Here is an 18348-nt window from a genome sequence, read left to right as displayed (position 1 = left end):
ATTTTAAATGAATTAGTGGGCTGTCAAGGAATGAATCCGACAAAATAGTTATAGGCACTGTATCGAGTGGATTTTCACATTATATATGGAGAATCGCAGATATTTAAAACAGCATTTCTCGCATTCTGGCTTTCCATTGTCGTTGCCTTAGCGACCCCTCCCCCCCACCTATTCAATTAATCGCTACCTTAATGTCAGTCTTTTACATTTATATACGGTTTATGTAAACGTGTGTAAAACTTTTTTTTTAAACACGTTTGAATCCAAACAGTAATTCAGTTCTCTGTAATAATAGTACAAGTGCGTTAATTCGCTTCCTCGGGTCAACCAAAAGCAGAAGTCCCCAATGGTGGAAAGTAACTAAGTAAATTTACTCAAGTAGCCTACTGTACTTAAGTATACTTTTGAACTTTTACTCGAGTACATTTTTATTACCGGACTTTTACTTGTAACAGAATGTTTCTACATTTCTGTAGGCTATTGATACTTTTAACTTAAGTAAAACATTTGAGTACTTTTTCCACCACTGAAACTCCCCAAGAAGTAGCCTAAAGAAAGAGACTTGGCTCAGTGGATGGCTGGTCACTCGCTCTGTTTGCAGCTTTTTCTTTTTTGTTTGTTGGAAGATCTTACCTTAACGCCGGTGTTGCCTGGCGACACACCGCGATCCAATGGAGAAGTCTTCCAGATCACTTAATGATTATTGAGAGATCACTTATTAAGGTGAATCCTCCGAGGTGAATCCTCCGAGGGCTCCGACAGAAGCGCTATCCCCAGTGTCCGTTTGTGTACAAAGAAGGCTCTTTTAAGACGTGGCCATTGGTATAGTGGCTGGCAGTGGGATGGGCGGGGAGGGGGACAGCAGGGGTGAAACGGAGGGGTGGCATTTCGGCAGGCGGGACCTGAGGCGTCTCACAGCCAAGGATCAGAGGGAGGCATGTTACCGGAGCAGAGCCTAAATGGACTGCGTAAAAGGACGCGCTGCGTTTACGCACACAAATAAATAACAGTTTGTGACGTGATCTGACATCCATCGTCTGTGGCAAGTAGGCTACTAACACCAGGCCTGACAACTTTGTAACATAGTAGATGTAATTTCCTGTGTTCTGGTGAATTTGGGGAGTTTGATAAGCTTGAGTTTGAGGTTTAACTTTAAGTTTGAGTTTGAAAGCGGAAGAAATCCCCCAATCAATAGAAATCCAGGAGAAAGTGCAATCCAGGAGTCCTCCAGGAGATGTGGTAGAAATCAAGGAGACTCCTGCAGGATCCAGGAGGATTGGTAGCCCTGGGCTACACAGCCACACACATAAAGGAAAAAATAAATTATATGATAATTCTTACAGGTGTTAAACTATACTTCCTGTTTTTTTCCGACAACCAATGCAATGGTTAGTGTAGCCTAATTATACTACGACTCAAATCACGCTTTAGGCTTACTCATATATAGCCATGTCGAGAATTCTTTAGTTTTTCTTTGTTTTTAAGGAAACATAAAACTTTAGTAGCCCAGAGACTGTAAACAAAAATACACCTAGAATTCATTATGTGAACAATAGGTCTACTGCTACATACAAATGCTAAATGCAATGGAAAACTACTTACCTCTGAAAAAAAGAATGCATAGCCTATTGAATATTCCCCTTTGTTTTGGTTCCAGTATCAAATAGTTAGGTTTACTTATGCAGAGTTTTCTGGTTGGTAGGATGCACCTGGTTCCTGAATGACACAGAATCAGATCATATCCTGCGTTTACTGCCTGAGGCAGTTATAACCAAAACGGTCTCCACTGAGACTGGTATAAGGCTTGAGTGAATCAGTGGAGAGCAAACCAGTGGATGACATTGTCATGGTGTACTGATTTGGGATCAATAACACATCAGTGCACATAAACAATTAAGCCCTTGGGGACCAGTCGAAATTTACAGAAGGGGGTCCTTGGAGGAAAATAGGGCAGGGTCATGGCTTTCTATTTTTTGTCCAAGGGAGGGTCAGCTAATTTGACTTTTAATCCAAGGGAGGGTCATGCAATTTTGAATTGATAAAACAGTCCGTTTTTTAGGTACCTTTTAAGTAGACAGCAATTTTGTGGTCAATACCCCTCTCTATTTCAAAGGATATCAAGTAACTTGGTCTATTTAGAATCAATGACGGTCGTTAACAAGCCATCAACGCACAGCAAGTGAATGACCCAGTCAAATCTATTCAGTGTCTTAACGATGGTGGTTGAACAATTAAGCAAAACTTCAACAGGCATTAGGCATATTGGAGAGATGCATTATCCCAATTTCCAACACAGCGGAAACTTGTGGATAGATGCCAGCCTAGATCCATAAGTAAAACCAGAATCATCAGGCCATAATTGCAGGACTGCCAACATTGGACTGTCAGAATCCAGGAGCCACACGCCCATAACTTTTGGAGGAAACATCCGGAGACAAGATAAAATAAATCCCATACAATTTGGACCCAAGGAATAAAGTGGTTATTATTAAGATTCAAGCACATCTTGACTATATTAGGCTACAGGACAAAAACAGCACAAAAAACGGAGCTGAAAATGTTCATATCATATATTTCTGTTTTTACTAAATAGTTCTTACCAACTGCATTTTCTTAATCCTTGACGTGTGTATTTAAAATTCTGCCATGTAGGCCTACCAGACTGAAATAATGTCCCACAGGGTTCTTTTTTTTTTTTTTTTTTTTTTGAACAAAGGCGTTTATTTGCTTTTCTGCAGAGCATTTACATTGTACAATTACTTTTAAGCAAATAAACTAAAATAAAAAAATAAAATAAAATAAAAAACACAAAGAAAAAGACACAACAGAAAAACACAACAGAAAAGAAAGACAGGGTTCATTTTTAACCCTATGTTACACCCAAAAAGGGAAACATAGCAAATATCTGGAAGTATACAACATACAAACAAACAAACACATATTCCATACAATTTGGACTCGAGGAATGTATTAAAATTGGTATTCTTAAGCATATCTTGACTCTATTTTGGGCATTTTTTAAAAACCGAGCCAACAATGTTCAGATTACATCTATATTTGTCTTTTTACTAAATATTTGTTGATAGTTTTCTTGACGACTATTTTCTCATAATCCTTGGGAGTGTGTATTTAAAGATTGTGTGTGTGTGTGTGTGTGTGTGTGTGTGTGTGTGTGTGTGTGTGTGTGTGTGTGTGTGTGTGTGTGTGTGTGTGTGTGTGCACACTTCTGCGTCCCTGCATTCCCAGTAGGCTATGAAGGCTCCTAGAATCTGCTCTCCTGTTGAAACCATCTTTGAGGTTTGGTCCAGGAGGCAGACACTGTTTGTTTAAGAGCAGGCTAGGCTTAAAACTTTCCTTCCATTTGGGGAACAACAGCACCATCATCATCCATAGTCTCTAATGTCGTCATAGCCAGTGCAGTGCACGTTTGATTACCTCATTAACAAATGACATGACCTGCCTGGTGAAACATGTTCAACAACTCTTCCGAACGTGTGGTGAAGTAAGTAAGTATGTACATTATATTTGTACAGTATATAATACTTCTCACAGAGAGAACTCACAAAGTGCTTGACATACAACATAAATAAAAACACAGCATGAAACATTCAAAACAACAAACATTCCACAAGTGGTTCTTAAAAAATGTCCAGAGGCTGCAGCTCTCAAGACCTGTAGAAGGGCATTCCATACATTTTAGTTTTTTACCTTTTTTCGCCAAAAAAACAAAACATCTAAGACATTCCACAAATGCTTGTTTAAACAGTAATGTTTGTAAGTGGCTCTAATAATTCCACAGAGGCTGACCTTTTTTCGTTCCAGCTCTCAAGACCTGTGGAAGGACATTCCATACATTTTCTTTTCTTTTTTATTATCTTTCTTCATCTCGTGGGGGAATGCGGAGGGGGAAGCAGTTAGGGCTTAAGTGTCTTGTTCAGGGACACATCGAACCTAAGGCTTCCCAGGCGGGCTCTCTAACCATTCAACTATGGCCGCCAACCTGGTACGAGGAATAATAATAACAATAATAATAAACTTTATTTATATAGCACCGTTCATGACATAAATGCAGCGCAAAGTTCTTTACAGAACAAAACAAAAACAAACAAAAATAAAAATGTATAAAATACACAATAAAACAGTGGCTATAGGCTTAGTTTAAGAGCAGGCTAGGCTCAAAACTTTCCTTCCATTTGGGGAACAACAGCACCATCATCCATAGTCTCTAATGTCGTCATAGCCAGTGCAGTGCACGTTTGATTCAGGCGCGTATCGTCATTGGGGTCAACGAGGCCATGGCCCGGTCTTTAAACCCAGCTTGTCCCTGTGTAGGGGCAAGATCCGCCAGGGGAAAAAAACTAAAAATCAACATTAGCAGCTCTCACCCTATTCTGTTGTAGCCGACCACAGAAAGTCGCCTTTGTTTTCAAATAGGGCTCATTTGCATTCGGCCGAATTGTTAATGAGTGGCCATTAAAAACCAGTTTAGCTGTCAAACCGGTTCTGGCCCGGTCAACGTTAGAATCCACCAAACACCACTGGTTTGATTACCTCATTAACAAATGACATGACTTGCCTGGTGAAACATGTTCAACAACTCTTCCGAACGTGTGGTGAGGAGAAGTAAGTAAGTATGTACATTGTATTTGTACAGTATATAACACTTCTCACAGAGAGAACTCACAAAGTGCTTGACATACAACATAAATAAAAACACAGCATGAAACATTCAAAACAACAAAAACACACACAAACAAATCTAAGACAAACAAGTGGTTCTTAAAAAATGTCCAGAGGCTGCAGCTCTCAAGACCTGTAGAAGGGCATTCCATACATTTTAGTTTTTTACCTTTTTTCGTCCCGCGGGAGAACTCCTCCTCCGCCTCCTCCAGCTTAAAAACAACAAAAAAAAACAAAAAATCTAAGACATTCCACAAATGCTTGTTTAAACAGTAATGTTTGTAAGTGGCTCTAATAATTCCACAGAGGCTGACCTTTTTTCGTTCCAGCTCTCAAGACCTGTGGAAGGACATTCCATACATTTTCTTTTCTTTTTTATTATAGTAGGAAAGTGCCAGACCATTGAGAGCTTTATAAACAAGTAAAATAATTTTAAAATCAATCCTAAAAACAACCGGGAGCGAATGACCAATAGACTCTGGACGGCTGACCTTAGGGTCCTGCTGGGCACATGATATTGTTGTAGCAGGTCATTGATTGATTGATTGGTTGAATATTTTATTAGGCAAAAATGTAAAAGAGCACAGTTGCATTTAAAATACTTTGTCGAGGTCTGTTCAAAAAAGTCCTTGCGGTCTTGTTTCCAATGAGGTCCTTGGTATTCAATTCATAGTCATATATAGTGGCACCACAGTTCAAATATCAATACAAAAATACAGAAACAGATAGCACTATGTACAAACAAAAAATAAAAGAAGCAGGGAAAAAAAATATATTAAAGCTATATGTCAAAAAAAAATGGGGGGGTCGTCTGTCTAACAAAAAATAGTATACCTCCTTTTTTAGCCTCTCTTCCTAATAAAAATAGCGAAATCAACAGGAAGTTAACATTTTTTATAAAAAAAAAAAACAGTACTGGGTTTGGTGATGCTCTATATTGTCTGAATCAACTTTGTTTACGTTCGTTTACATGCTAAAAGAGTGCACACAAGTATTTAGTAAAATGACAAATATAGATGTAATCTGAACATTCTTGGCTCAGTTTCTTTCACTTTTTGCCCTAAAATAGTGTCAAGATATGCTTGAATCTTAATAATACCAATTTTTATGAATTCCTTGAGTCCAAATTGTATGAAAATTGTGTTAATTTATGTTGTATACTTCCAAATATTTGCTATGTTTCCCTTTTTGGGTTTAGGTAGGATAAGTGTTAACATAGGGTTAAAAAATGAACATGTGGGACATTATTTCAGTCTGGTACGTCATGGTCTGGTACATCATGGTGATCATTTTGGCTCTGTTTTTTAGGTGCTGTTTTTGTCCTGTAGCCTAAGAGTCGAGATGTGCTTGAATCTTAATAATAACCACTTTAATTAATTCCTTGCTTTTATTTGTCTCTAGTTGTGTCCTTCAAAAGTTGTGGTCTTTTCTATTTCTTCCATTTTCAGGTTTGGGTTCAGGATATGTGTAATAAGGGGTTATTATTATTTATATTATATTATTATTTCACCCTGATACCTGGCAGAATCTTAAAATACACACTTCAAGGATGAAGAAAAACCAAGTGACGGAAAAAAATCCACCCTATGCGCGTGGACCCCACTTTCTAGACTATGTATGATGGCATGCACTGACCACCCCCCCCCCCCCCCCCCCAAGCGGGGGGTCTGGGGGTCCTCCCCCAGAAACTTAACATAGTAGGATTTCCTGTGTTCTGGTTTTGGGAGTTTGATACATAATCCAGGAGAAAATCAGGAGACATGTCAATCCAGGATATTGTCAGGAGATCCTGCAGGATCCAGAAGTGTTGGCAGCCCTGCATAATTGATAGCCTAATTTGTTTTATGTAGGCAACAGTGTAGTCACTGTAGTTAATAATTAAAAGGGCAGAGTGACAAATGTTGTAAAACTACTGGTTACCAAATACTCAACTTCAGATCTTCAATCTGACCAGGATTCAATGGGTTTCCCACATGTAAGTTGAGAACACTATCCATTCTGCTACCACTACTACAGATACTACACTGTGCATTTAGCAAGACGTATACAGTAATGTTCTAATCAATGTGGAAAGCGAAACATCGGACATAATCCGTTTTAAATGTCATGTTGTTGTATTTGATGGGGAGGGTTAGGGGTGTCAAGATGTAATTTCACAATACGATACATGATGTTGGGCATATGATATCGATATGATACATTATTAATGTTCTTTTCTCATGTATCATCAACATTGGCCATCATCTTTAGTTTAAAATAACTTTATAAAGCAATTACAAAGTGCTTTGTACACACAAATAAATACATTTGTGCAAGCTTAAAGGAGGAGTTCCCCCAAAAAATGACTTATTTTCTATCAATTGCACACCCCATGAAGCCTTCAATTCAGGGATTTATTTTTGTTTTTGTGGCATTCCTAAGCCAATAATTTGATGACCAGGTGTATTTCCGGTAGGAGACACAAATAATTTACGTTGTGTCTCCTACCGGATACATTAGCCGGTAGGAGACAGGAATCAAATTATTAGCTTAGCAATGCGACAAAAATAAAAATAAATCCATGGATTCAAGGCTTCATGTGGTGTGCAATTGATAGAAAATAAGTCATTTTTTGGGTGAACTACTCCTTTAAGGGAGAAGTGAAGTTCTCACTAACTATAAACCCTCTGTTTCAGAGGACAGATATACACTAATATAACAAATATAATATATAACACTGCATAACTATAAATTCCACAAACCTCATATTTTTGTCATCTGGACTTTTTAATTTAATTGCTTTGATGCATGTCACATTAACGAGCGTCAACGAGCATCAGCTGACACACAACACCTCCCCTCTGCAGTGCTTTAATCTGAAAGTGACCGGAGTCTGTTACATTTCTCTCCAAAATACTATGAATATGATGGAAGACATGATTAATAATTACTGTGATTATGCTTCCATTTCATATCATACAGTAACTAAGAATTCCTATTTATAAAAAATATATGTATATATATATATTACGATACAGTATGACATCATGACAATACCTATCGTCACATTTTAATATCAAGCTATATCGTCGGACAATATATCGTGACACTCCTAGGCGGGGAGGGTTAATCTTTTTTTTTTAATCACTTGGGGAGGGTCATTGATTTGTATTTTTTGTCAAAGGGAGGGTCATGGCATTTTAGATCAGGGCACATACATTTTCTCCAGGGGTACCCTTCTTTAAAAATCGACCTGTCCCTTAGGGCTTTTTGTGTTATCCTTTTAGCATCAATATATAATTGTACCACTGTACTATTTGCAAACTGTTAATAAAGTATTCGATCAAACAAAAATGGTGGTTACCTATTTCTCATTTTGTTGAAATTCTATTGAGAATTGTATAAAGTCAGTGGCTTGGCTTTCAGTGGAGACAGGGTGTGACAGTTACAAAACAGTCTGGCTGAAATGTACTGCCATGCCCAACGCATAAATGAGGTAATTTACTGGTACTGGTCCAGAACAGGAGAAAACAGCTTTTTGTGTCATTGCAAGTGAATAGCAAGTACACCCTGGGCATACGTCACACTCAATGAATATCAATGCAATATGAGCATTGAGCAACTCCATCTCAAAAATATTGTCATCTATTTGCCTAATAGCTGGATGCCAAAATGTCATCAAAACCACTCTTATGTCCACAATATATAAAGTAGGTTGCTAATGTTGACCTGCAATATTTTTCTTTTCAAATCAGAAACAAATAATTCCCACACAGTAGTCAAAAACACCTACGCACCTGTCATGTTTGTTTTTCTTAAATACTGAACAATATCTGCCAACCAGTTTCTGAATTTGAGGAGTTCTATTGTTTAACCAGAGTACACGTGGTTCTAAGTAGTTTTTGCAATCAGTCACATATTAACAAGGTAAATGAGCATGTATACTATATACGCATGGGCGGCCATAGCTGAATATGGGCATTGGTCAGGCATAGCTGAATGGGTAAAGAGAGGTCGCCTGGGAAACAGGTCCCCAGTTTGTCCCCCAGTTCCGGTCAATGTGTCGAAATGTCCCTGAGCAAGAAACTTAACCCCTAACTGCCGGGGCACTGTATTAATGGCACTTGGCCACTGCTCCTAATATTTACAATGGGTTGAATGGACACATTTTATGTATTGTGACAGAAATTCCCCAAAGGAGTGGGACCATATTATTATAATTATTATGTGTAATTTACCTCAACATGTACTACAATCCTGCTGTCTGTAAACTGAAACCTATTAATGGAAACTGACAGAAACTAAAAGATGACATACAAAATCTACAAATGTATAAACATTTATTCATCAAAGTTAATTAATTAATTATTCATCCTAAAGCTATGTACAGTACAAAAAAACTATTCTTCCTTAAATAATGGAGTTTCCACCACTGACGAAAAACTAAACTTTGAGCACTCTCGTTTGTTTCATGTAATCACTCTTCCCCCTATGACTATGACAAAGCACCCTGTACTGAGATTCAAAATCTATTCAAAATCCCAGACGATGTCAAGTCTCATATAACAATATTGATATCATATCGATATATTGCCCAGCCTTAATGTGTGTTATACAGTATTGTACTGCAGTGCTTTTGTGTATACAAGGGAGTCGAACCAACTCCGCCACATCACTGGAGATGAGGCTTCACCAGTGGGATGGATATAGTGGGTACAACCTGGTTCTGAAAGACAAAAATCTGAATGCGGTTGAAAACCCAGAGGAAGATGAGCAGGACACTGACATACTGGATCCAAGCAAACTTGATGGTCTCCCAGAACCCAGGTCTATAGGTGGAGGGTAATGGTTAAGGCCAACACTGTGGGGTTGAATATTAACACGGTGGATCAGGAGGCACTTTGAGTGTTAAAATGGTACAGGTATCACGTACAATACTACAAATCTAACCTATTAATATAATATAACATATTAATGAGCATGTCATCCCGACACTTTACGAGTTACCAACATTATTCAAACACATGTTTAAAGGGGAATTTTGGACCACGGTTTTCTTACCTTTTCTACGATGTTATGATATCCTAGGATGAATGGTTCAGTAGAAACATTTCATAACTCCATCCCGGGTCCGCCACAGCTACAAACGCGCGCCACCTTGTGCTAGATCGCATAATTTGATAGCACACCGGATGTAGAAAAGGCCCCCAACTTATAGGTTTAAGCATTTAATTATATGTATTATTTCGTTGGCATTCTGATATTGCACTTATAGAGGTCTGACTGTGAACACTGATTGCCAAGCTAAAACTATCCAAGTGCCTTTATTCTGAACAGCGGGTCAAATCCCGCGAGAGTTTACCGCGATTACGCGCGATTTCAGTGAGAAAGTTCTAGACGCTACGGACATTCTCAGAGACATTCCTGACGTCAATACAGAGTATTCAGTCGTCTTTAAGATGTTACTTCAGTTAGTTTGAGCCTGCTCCTAACTAGAGTGTGTTGTGTGCGTCAATGACCACAAAACCACATACACACTTGCATTGTTGAACTGTTACTACATGCCTGTACAACTGCAAAAGGAGAAAGTAAAAAGGAGAAAACCCAGCAGCAAGCCTCTCTCTGTCCTATTCTTTAATATCTGGAATGAGGGCCCCTAAAGTGGTGTTCTGGCCGAAACACCGACATGAACCAAGTGAACAATAGCAATCAGCACCCCCAAATTCAGTATAGCTGTATTCCCTTCACTACACCGGAAGTCTTGCTAGACGAGATTTCAATCTCGAGATTTCAATCTCGTCTAGCGAGACTTCCGGTGGGGCGCATTCATGACAATCACATTGCATAGTGTTCTGTCACTATGAATGTAAGATCTCATAAAAAAAAAAAAAAAAAACACATCAAAATATATATCTAGCACAAGGCCTATTGGCACGCGTTTTTAGCTGTGGTGGACCCGGGATGGAGTTGTGAAATTTTTCTACTGTACCATTCATCCTAGGATATAATAACATCATAGAAATGTGAATATTAAAAAAAGAAAATAAATTAAAGACAATATTTTTCGTATATAAAGAAAAAGAAAACAAGTGCCACGGACATAGGCAAGTCTTGCCATGTTTGTCCATGTACGGACATGTTGATGACCCCTGCTTGAAACAACTTGCAACTATTATCCCCAAATGGCACCGGTCTACAACTTGTCAGTCCAGACCGCTGCAACGGTCTAAAACGGTTTTGTTGCAAGGAGTTGCATTGGTGTGGACTGGCCTTGACTGATGCAGCAAGTGATGACACACAAACAACTTTTACACACGCACGCACGCACGTCTATTAAAGGATATCTAATCACTTCCATAGGGTAGCGGATGTCTGCGTTGAGCTGGAAGGGAGCACCAGCAGCTCTTCCCACAGTCCACACTGGACCTGGACAGGACAGCACCGTGGTCACTGTGGGAGGGAGAGGAGAAAGAGGTGAGAATAGAGCTGGGCAATATGGACCAAATCTAATACCTTTTTGGACCAAATGCCTCGATATTGGTATTGTGACAATAATATCGTATTGTCATGATAATATGAAAATAGCAGATCCACAAGCTCAAAAAGCGGCGCATTGTTAAGATGTAGATCAGCTATTCTATTTGAGCTGTCCTTGAAAAATCTTGAAATGATAAAATAGGCCTTAAACTCGGGCAGGAAAAGACAACTTACACTATGCCATTATCACAATATAACAAAATCCCAGACAATATAGTCTCATCGCAATGTCTACTGTATATAATATCAAGGTTCAATGTTTCTTTATTTATCTTGAGTAAATAAGAATATTATATTGCCCAGCCCTTGGTGAGAACTGAGAGACAGGGTATTTTCTACTTCTCTTATGTTATATGTTTATATATTGTCTTGTTTGTGTCTATCTATGCCTGTTTGTAAAATGTTATGACACTAATCTTTAAAAAGAGTATTGCTTACTTGTTTGAAGGCCATAACGACTCATCCTATGGCATTGTGTTCACTATGTTCATTCACTCAGTTTCAGGGGTCATCACCATGCTTGCTTGTGAAGGACATTTTGATCAATATTTTATTTTTGTCACAGACATCTGGAACAGAAGGGCCCGCTCTGGGCCCCAACAGTCTCATTATGGGCATGAGATCTATTTAGCCACTGCCTTTTCATCTTATTTAGACCCCTAATTCAAATAATGCAAAGAGTAAAATAAGTCAATAGTTTAATATGTATAATTGTGAAAAAAGTGTAATGCACATCAAAGAATAACAAACAAATTATTTATGATATTTGTATATGGCAAAATGGTTGAAATTTCAGTTCCTTCGTTTATTTATTTTTCTCAGTTCCCTGTCTGCTGGAATTGTATTTTTCTCAGTTCTTTTTTTTTTCTCAGGAATTATCTAGTCAAATGAGGTGTGGTTTGTCCGCAAGTGTCTTTCCATCTTTCCAAGTTCTCTTCCTTCACCATCACTGTGGATGATGAGAGAGCTCTATCCAGTTCCATGTATGGTACACAAATACATATGGATTTCAGTTCCTTCAGTTCTGCCTGCTGGAAAGGTCTAGTCAAATGATTTGTGGTTTGTCAGAAAGTGTCTTTGCAAGTTCCCTTTCTTCACTATCACTGCATAGTTGTTGCAATTCATTTTCCCATCAAAAAATATTTGTTGTATACTACAGTATGTCTTTTAACTCATGATGACGTCTGTCCCCAAACTCATTCAACTGATGTCTTGTCTCGTTAGTTGTGGTTGAAAGATAGTAGCTTAATAAACAGATAATACACCTGTACCATTGATATGCTGCCAGGGTCAATCCTGCGTTAATTCACACTGCTCCACTCATTTGTTAGTTTCAAGGGTTGTGGTTTCCGAAGGTGAACAAGTATTTGATGTTGATGAGAAAGTCTTAGACCATGTGTAGGTGGTGTGATGTAAATTAAGCCAGAGGAACAATGAAAACATTAAGGAAGCTATTAGCAAACATTACTTCTAGCTGTCTGTCTTGTCTTGCATCCTCACCTGATGCAATCATGTACGGGTAGCAACTATAGAATTATAATATATCTAGAGGGCGGACTACCCCGCCCCAGCTATTCATTACAATGAAAGTTGCTCACTGGCGTTTGAAGCACCCGGAAGGGGGGTCACACGGTCCTTAATGTCCCCCCACTTTTCAGCTATCCACTTCTTTTTAATATATATATATTAAAACATTTTTTTTTTTAAATCTTCTTTTTTTTTTGCCTCCGCCCACCCCACCGTTCCCATTGTCAAGCGGCCCCAGCCAGACATGCTAATTGCCTCTAATAAACAAGTCGTGATCTCTGTGGCTGTGCTAAACATGTTCTGCAAGTTTTGGCTTTGCCGTCTGCCCTTATTGAAATGAAGGGTCGCTATTAGTGATGAGCGGGTCGGGTTTTTTCATGACCCGCACCGCCCCGCCCCGAGACGGAACCCAACCTGCCTCAACCCGCCCCGTGAACCCATATATAAATCTATGGCTCAACGCGATCCGCGACCGGCGATTTTTTTTTAATTCTGTAAAATCATGGTTAGAAAATAATCCCCAAGTATATTCAAACAAAACAAGAGCATGTGATTATTTTTATTTTTTTTGCGTGTGAGAGCGGCTGACCCGCTCACCCACAGCCCGCATAATTCTGACTCGACCCACCCGCGCCGCGGGTTGACCCGCGGGTTACGGGTCGACCCGCTCATCACTAGTCGCTATGCTGTGTCCCTCGACTCCCTCGTCCTGCACTAACAGTCACTCACTGCATGCACTGAATACCAGTGGTGGAAAAAGTACTCACATTTTTTACTTAAACAAAAGTATCAATTCTGCGATGTAAAAATACTCTGTTACAAGTAAAAGTAAGGTATTTAAAATGTACTTGAGTAAAAGTAGAAAAGTATTGGTATCAAAATGTATTTAAAGTACCAAACGTAAAAGTGCAGTTTGGTACTCATTGTTTGCACTCATTATGCAGAAGGTCCCATTTCACAAGTTTTCAAATGTGTAAAATGTAATAAAATTCTTTGAAAATAGCAGATCTACAAGCTCACAACGCGTCGCAAATCTGCTATTTTCAAATTGCCAAAGTATATATACTGTATAAGTGGTTTTGTAATAATAATCAAAATCTACAAAGTAACTACAAATAAAGTTATCAAATAATTGTAGTGGAGTAAAAGTACAATATTTGTCTATGTAGTGTAAAAGTACTCTACATTTTTTAATTCTACATTGCATTGATACTTTTACTTAAGTAAAACATTTGAGGATGGGACACACTGAAGGATGGGTAGAGTGTTGTTAATGTTGTTTTATGGTAATTTATGAATTAATTAAGCAAAAAAAATTGTGCACGCTTCGCGCGCGTACATGCCCACGACGCAGTGGGTGGGGGGGGGAGGAGTCATGACGTCGCCACTTGGCCACGCCCCCGCTATGACGTCATCACTGCCCCCCCCACTATTTAACCCCTTCCGGCGTGCCTGCCCGGAAGTACCTCTACTTGAGCACTGAGCAGGCGCACTAGGGTTTCAAACAGTAGAAGCATGTGCAGTGGCGTTTTAAATGCGGAAGTATTGTATTCTCAGATTTGACCACCAGGCGACGGACGCTTCACTGTTCTACCGTGGCTCTGGGGGCTTGGTACCAACACGACATATTAATGAGAATGTCATCCCGACACTTTACGAGTCACCAAAATCATTCAACAAATTCTTTAAAAAAATTAGTGAGAATATTTAGGATAGATTATGTACACATTATAACCAAAATACAAAATGTGCCACGGACATGGACAAGTCTTGCCACGGACACGTTTGTCCATGTGCGGACATGTTGATGACCCCTGCTCAGTTTCACTCAAAGGACATACTGTACACACAGTAATAATGAATAAACCATAACAACTCACAGTTTCTATCCTGATATGCTCCAATTATGTTGACAAGATCATATGCACTTGCGAAGGGGCTGGAACCATCAATCACAGAAACCTTGACCACAAAGAACAGATGTTTTGCAGAGAACAATTCATAACAAACCCGAAAAGGGCACTCCTTGGAGCACAAGTCTCCACCAGGCCGGGTTGTCTACGCCGTAGACAACCCGGCACCGTAGACTCTACGGTGCCGGAGATTAGCTGTTCACAGACGGGGACACACATGGACGGACGGACAGGGGCGAAATCATAGTCTACGGCTCTAAGTCTCAAGTAAATATTCATATATAAACGAGACATCTCCACTCTATGACAGCTAGTTCAGTGCGACAGTAAGTAAATAGTGAAACTGGTTTGGCTGTGTACTATTAAAAGTCACGTCATGCAAAGTCACGTCATGTGTGCGCACAGGTGCACACACATGCATTCATGCGCGTGTGAACAAATTAGTAGATAGATAAGAGCATTCATCATGGTTTTGCCACAGTTAAAATGTGATATTGTGTATAAGTTGTGGAAAATATAAAATGGAGGGATTCAATAAACACGTGAAACATGAAAAACAACAATATGGTGGGATCATCTCACATTGTAAACATTGTACAGCCCTCGATGAGGCAGAGGCGTCCTCTGCTGCAGTCTCAAATCTCCACTGATGAACAGCTGAGCCCCAGGGACAGAGGAAGAGTGCTGAACATAGGCCAAAGTCTGCATCACCACTGTGGACATTCTCTATTGAAACACACATAGGATTATTTTACTTACTGTTGACTTATGAACTGACCATGTCAAAGAACAATCAGGATCCAAATGTTGTTCCTTTAGGTTAAGGACTTAAGCCCTCTTTTCAAAAGAAAAAAATAGAAATACAAATTATGAAAACAAAAGCAATTGCAAGAAACCTTTGCAGGTCAAAGGTCAAAGTAAGAGAGACCACGTACAAAGAGCTGGTAGGAAAAGGTGAGTAGCAGTTGGACACTGTACACCTGCTCCTCTGGTTTCAAAGGAAGCTGCAGTCGAAAGACCAGACGGTCCAACTTTCCATCCTGGTTCTGGTCTTCCTCTCTCACCTAAATAAATGACACAATTGCGCACAAAACAAAGCACAAACATACAAGTAGGCTACATGTATTTAAACATGATATACTTTGAGAAGTCCATCAAGAAAACAAAACAAGTTGCAAGGTTGTTACAAGTTTCTCACGCAAGTCTATATGTGGAGAAATATTCATTCTAAAAAACATTTAAACACATATTTTGTGTGGGGGGTTCCTGGCACAAAATCTTTTTAGATGGGGGTCCGTGGCCATATACATATTAATTCGGGGGTCCTTGACATGAAAAAGTTTGAGAGCCACTGAATTAAAGTGACTAGCTGAGGCCAAGCCATCACCACCTGTCTGTTCTGATCTGTAGCAAGCAAGTGTTGCATCCAAAGAAAGAGTGATCTATTTGCCACGAGGACCTCAACAGTTATGCAACCCTTGAAGCCATTGAGGCTCTGAAACTGCAGTGGTGTGAATTTCAGGCCAAAGTAATAGAATCCTTTCTTACGGAGATGGAAGGGATCCGGAGGTTGGCTCCTTGCATGTTGTTAAAATGCGGAAAGGTGCTCCAGGCAACATAGTCTCCCTTGATGCTAGTTGCTGCGACAAGGAGACTCTGGTATTGAAACTTTACAACTGGCTGTTCTTCATAAGTACTCCTCTTGATCCAGAAACCTAAAACAAAGCAGCTTTAATGAGTTATCTGTAATTCTCTAGCTCTCTATTATCCCCAGGACTTTTTTGTGTTATCCTTTTAGCCTAAATGTCTTACTGTACCTCTGTGCTGTTTACATTTCTAACTAATAAAGTATTCAATCAAAAGTACAGGGCTCCTAGTCCTACACATTTTAAAATTCCATACTTTTCCTGACTCAAATTTCCAAAATTCTCAGTACATTTTTCAGACCATATTTGACATCTGAGTACAAATAGCTAGATGTTTATTATGTAAACAAATGTTTTAAAAATCCAACGGTTAACATTATAATCTGACTATGTTGGCTATGCCAGCCAATCTACAAGCTCAGTTGAACAGTTTTGTATAATAACATGGCCAAAATAAGGATGCTATGTTGAAAGTGAAGCCCAGGCAACGCTAAAATAGAGAAATGAATGCTATTGAGTTTTTGTCATGTAAATTCAAGTAAATGTATACCTTCAACCAACCAACAATTCACCAGTGAACTAGAAAGAGAACTCAAGTCCATTGACTGCTTCATTGGCTGTAGTGAAACAGCCAAAACATAAAACATACTTGTAAACACTATTTATAAATAAAATCACTGTCAACAATCTTTTTCTGAATTTTACATTTTATAAAACAGAATAGGGACTCTAGAAGTCTAAAAACAAATATTGTTTTCTCTCTTTTCTTTTTTCCCATACTTATCCAAACCTGGAAATTACTAAAATCAAATTATACTTTCTAAACTATACTTTTCCACCCTGGCTGTTGGCGTTATTTATACTTCTAACACACTACAAGGTTATTGTCATTTGTCAGACTATATAGTCTTAGCTTATTTATTCAACAGCAACAACACCATCAGCAGCAGCAGCAACCAAATTATCAACAATTCAGTACATGTACCTTGGCTCCTATAAGCCACCAAGAGAGGAGGGATGTATGTGAGGCACAACACCACAGTGACAAACAGACTGGCTTTGGTGCAGACGCTGCTTTTGTACCGAATCAAAGCCGGGTGAGAGTAGACTTCATAGAAAGCCATAACAAACGAAACAGACGATGGGTAAAAAAAAAATAAAAAAAATCGTTTTTCCAAACAGAATCAGCTTTAGCTGCGAGCACTGCTGTTCACCAGTCAAGCTAGCATGGATGCTAACTCCTGGCGACTAGACAGTTCACTGTTCACACTAGACCACAAAGGACCGGCAAAAACAAAAACAAATTAACTCTTGACGAACTAATGGCCATTTATCTACTCCCGAAAGCTTTTAGTGCTCATTTTAGACGGTTCACCATGGAAACGTGTCGCCGCTTTGCTAGTGAGTTTCTTCACTAAGCCGCGCCATGTTCTGGGGTTCTTCCTGTGCAGAAAATTGCCGATCTACAAGCCCACATGGTATGAGGGACGCCGAGCCATACGGTCTTGTAGATCGGCTATTTTCGACGCGCGACACCGTTGTGCGCCGAAGTATGTATTTGGGGATATAGCGTCTACGGTTACCATGGCCGCCACCGGCGTCGCTTAGCAACCGGAGCAAATCGAACGACAGTCGCTCTCTCTCTCTCCTCTCCCCCTGCATGCAGCGTTGCCAGGTCTGCTTATTATAAGCGACTTTGGGCTTGTTTTTCTATAAAGTTGCTTGTAAATATTGGTATAGTTGCGGGTTGTGTTTTTTTTGGGCTTGTTTCTAAAGTGTGTAGTTGCTCTTTTTGGGGTTGTTTAAACCAGCGATTCTCAAACATTTTCATGTCAAAGACCCCCAAATTAATATGTATTTGTCTCTTCACCCCCATCTGAAAAAATGTTATGGCAGGGAGTCAGGACCCCCCCCCCCCCATACAACCACATTGGTTATAAAAAAATAAAAAAATCCTTTTATTCAAGATTTCTTTGAAAGTAGCAGATCTACGTAAGCTCACAACGCGTCGCATCGCGTGGCCTTCTTTTGGGCTTGTTTTCATAGACCTGGTTGCTTATTTCTCT

At 39.4% G+C, this 18348-nt stretch overlaps 2 protein-coding genes across 2 annotated transcripts in view; both read right to left on the bottom strand.

Moving 5' to 3' along the window:
- chst6 (carbohydrate sulfotransferase 6) overlaps positions 1 to 777 on the bottom strand; it is a 5939-nt gene extending 5162 nt beyond the window's left edge. Inside the window, exon 1 of the mRNA XM_084059898.1 lies at positions 634 to 777. The gene's annotated coding sequence lies outside the window, so the exon portion shown is untranslated. The remainder of the gene's footprint in view (positions 1 to 633) is intronic.
- Positions 778 to 9050: 8273 nt separating this feature from the next.
- On the bottom strand, positions 9051 to 17710 carry tmem231 (transmembrane protein 231). Its single transcript, XM_084060019.1, has 7 exons — positions 17268 to 17710; positions 16185 to 16351; positions 15572 to 15700; positions 15219 to 15362; positions 14604 to 14685; positions 11004 to 11109; positions 9051 to 9494 (listed from the first exon to the last, which is right to left on the bottom strand). The coding sequence occupies exons 1-7, from the start codon at positions 17404 to 17406 to the stop codon at positions 9332 to 9334; spliced, it is 930 nt and encodes a 309-aa protein (XP_083916145.1). The 5' UTR covers positions 17407 to 17710; the 3' UTR covers positions 9051 to 9331.
- Between the last annotated feature and the right edge of the window lie 638 nt (positions 17711 to 18348).

Source organism: Gymnoscopelus microlampas (assembly GCF_963454915.1).
Source record: "Gymnoscopelus microlampas genome assembly, chromosome: 6".
In the NCBI taxonomy this organism is placed as follows: Eukaryota; Metazoa; Chordata; class Actinopteri; order Myctophiformes; family Myctophidae; genus Gymnoscopelus; species Gymnoscopelus microlampas.
This window is presented reverse-complemented; position numbering and strand designations above follow the sequence as displayed.

Bases quoted from the DNA above. Each gene is read 5' to 3' on its own strand.
- tmem231 (XM_084060019.1), bottom strand. From the start codon at position 17,406: ATGGCTTTCTATGAAGTCTACTCTCACCCGGCTTTGATTCGGTACAAA. The intron at 16,352-17,267 runs GTACATGTACTG...GCTTTGTTTTAG, and splicing joins GGTGGCTTATAGGAGCCAAG to GTTTCTGGATCAAGAGGAGT. The intron at 15,363-15,571 runs GTACGTGGTCTC...GTGTTTCAATAG, and splicing joins CCTTTTCCTACCAGCTCTTT to AGAATGTCCACAGTGGTGAT.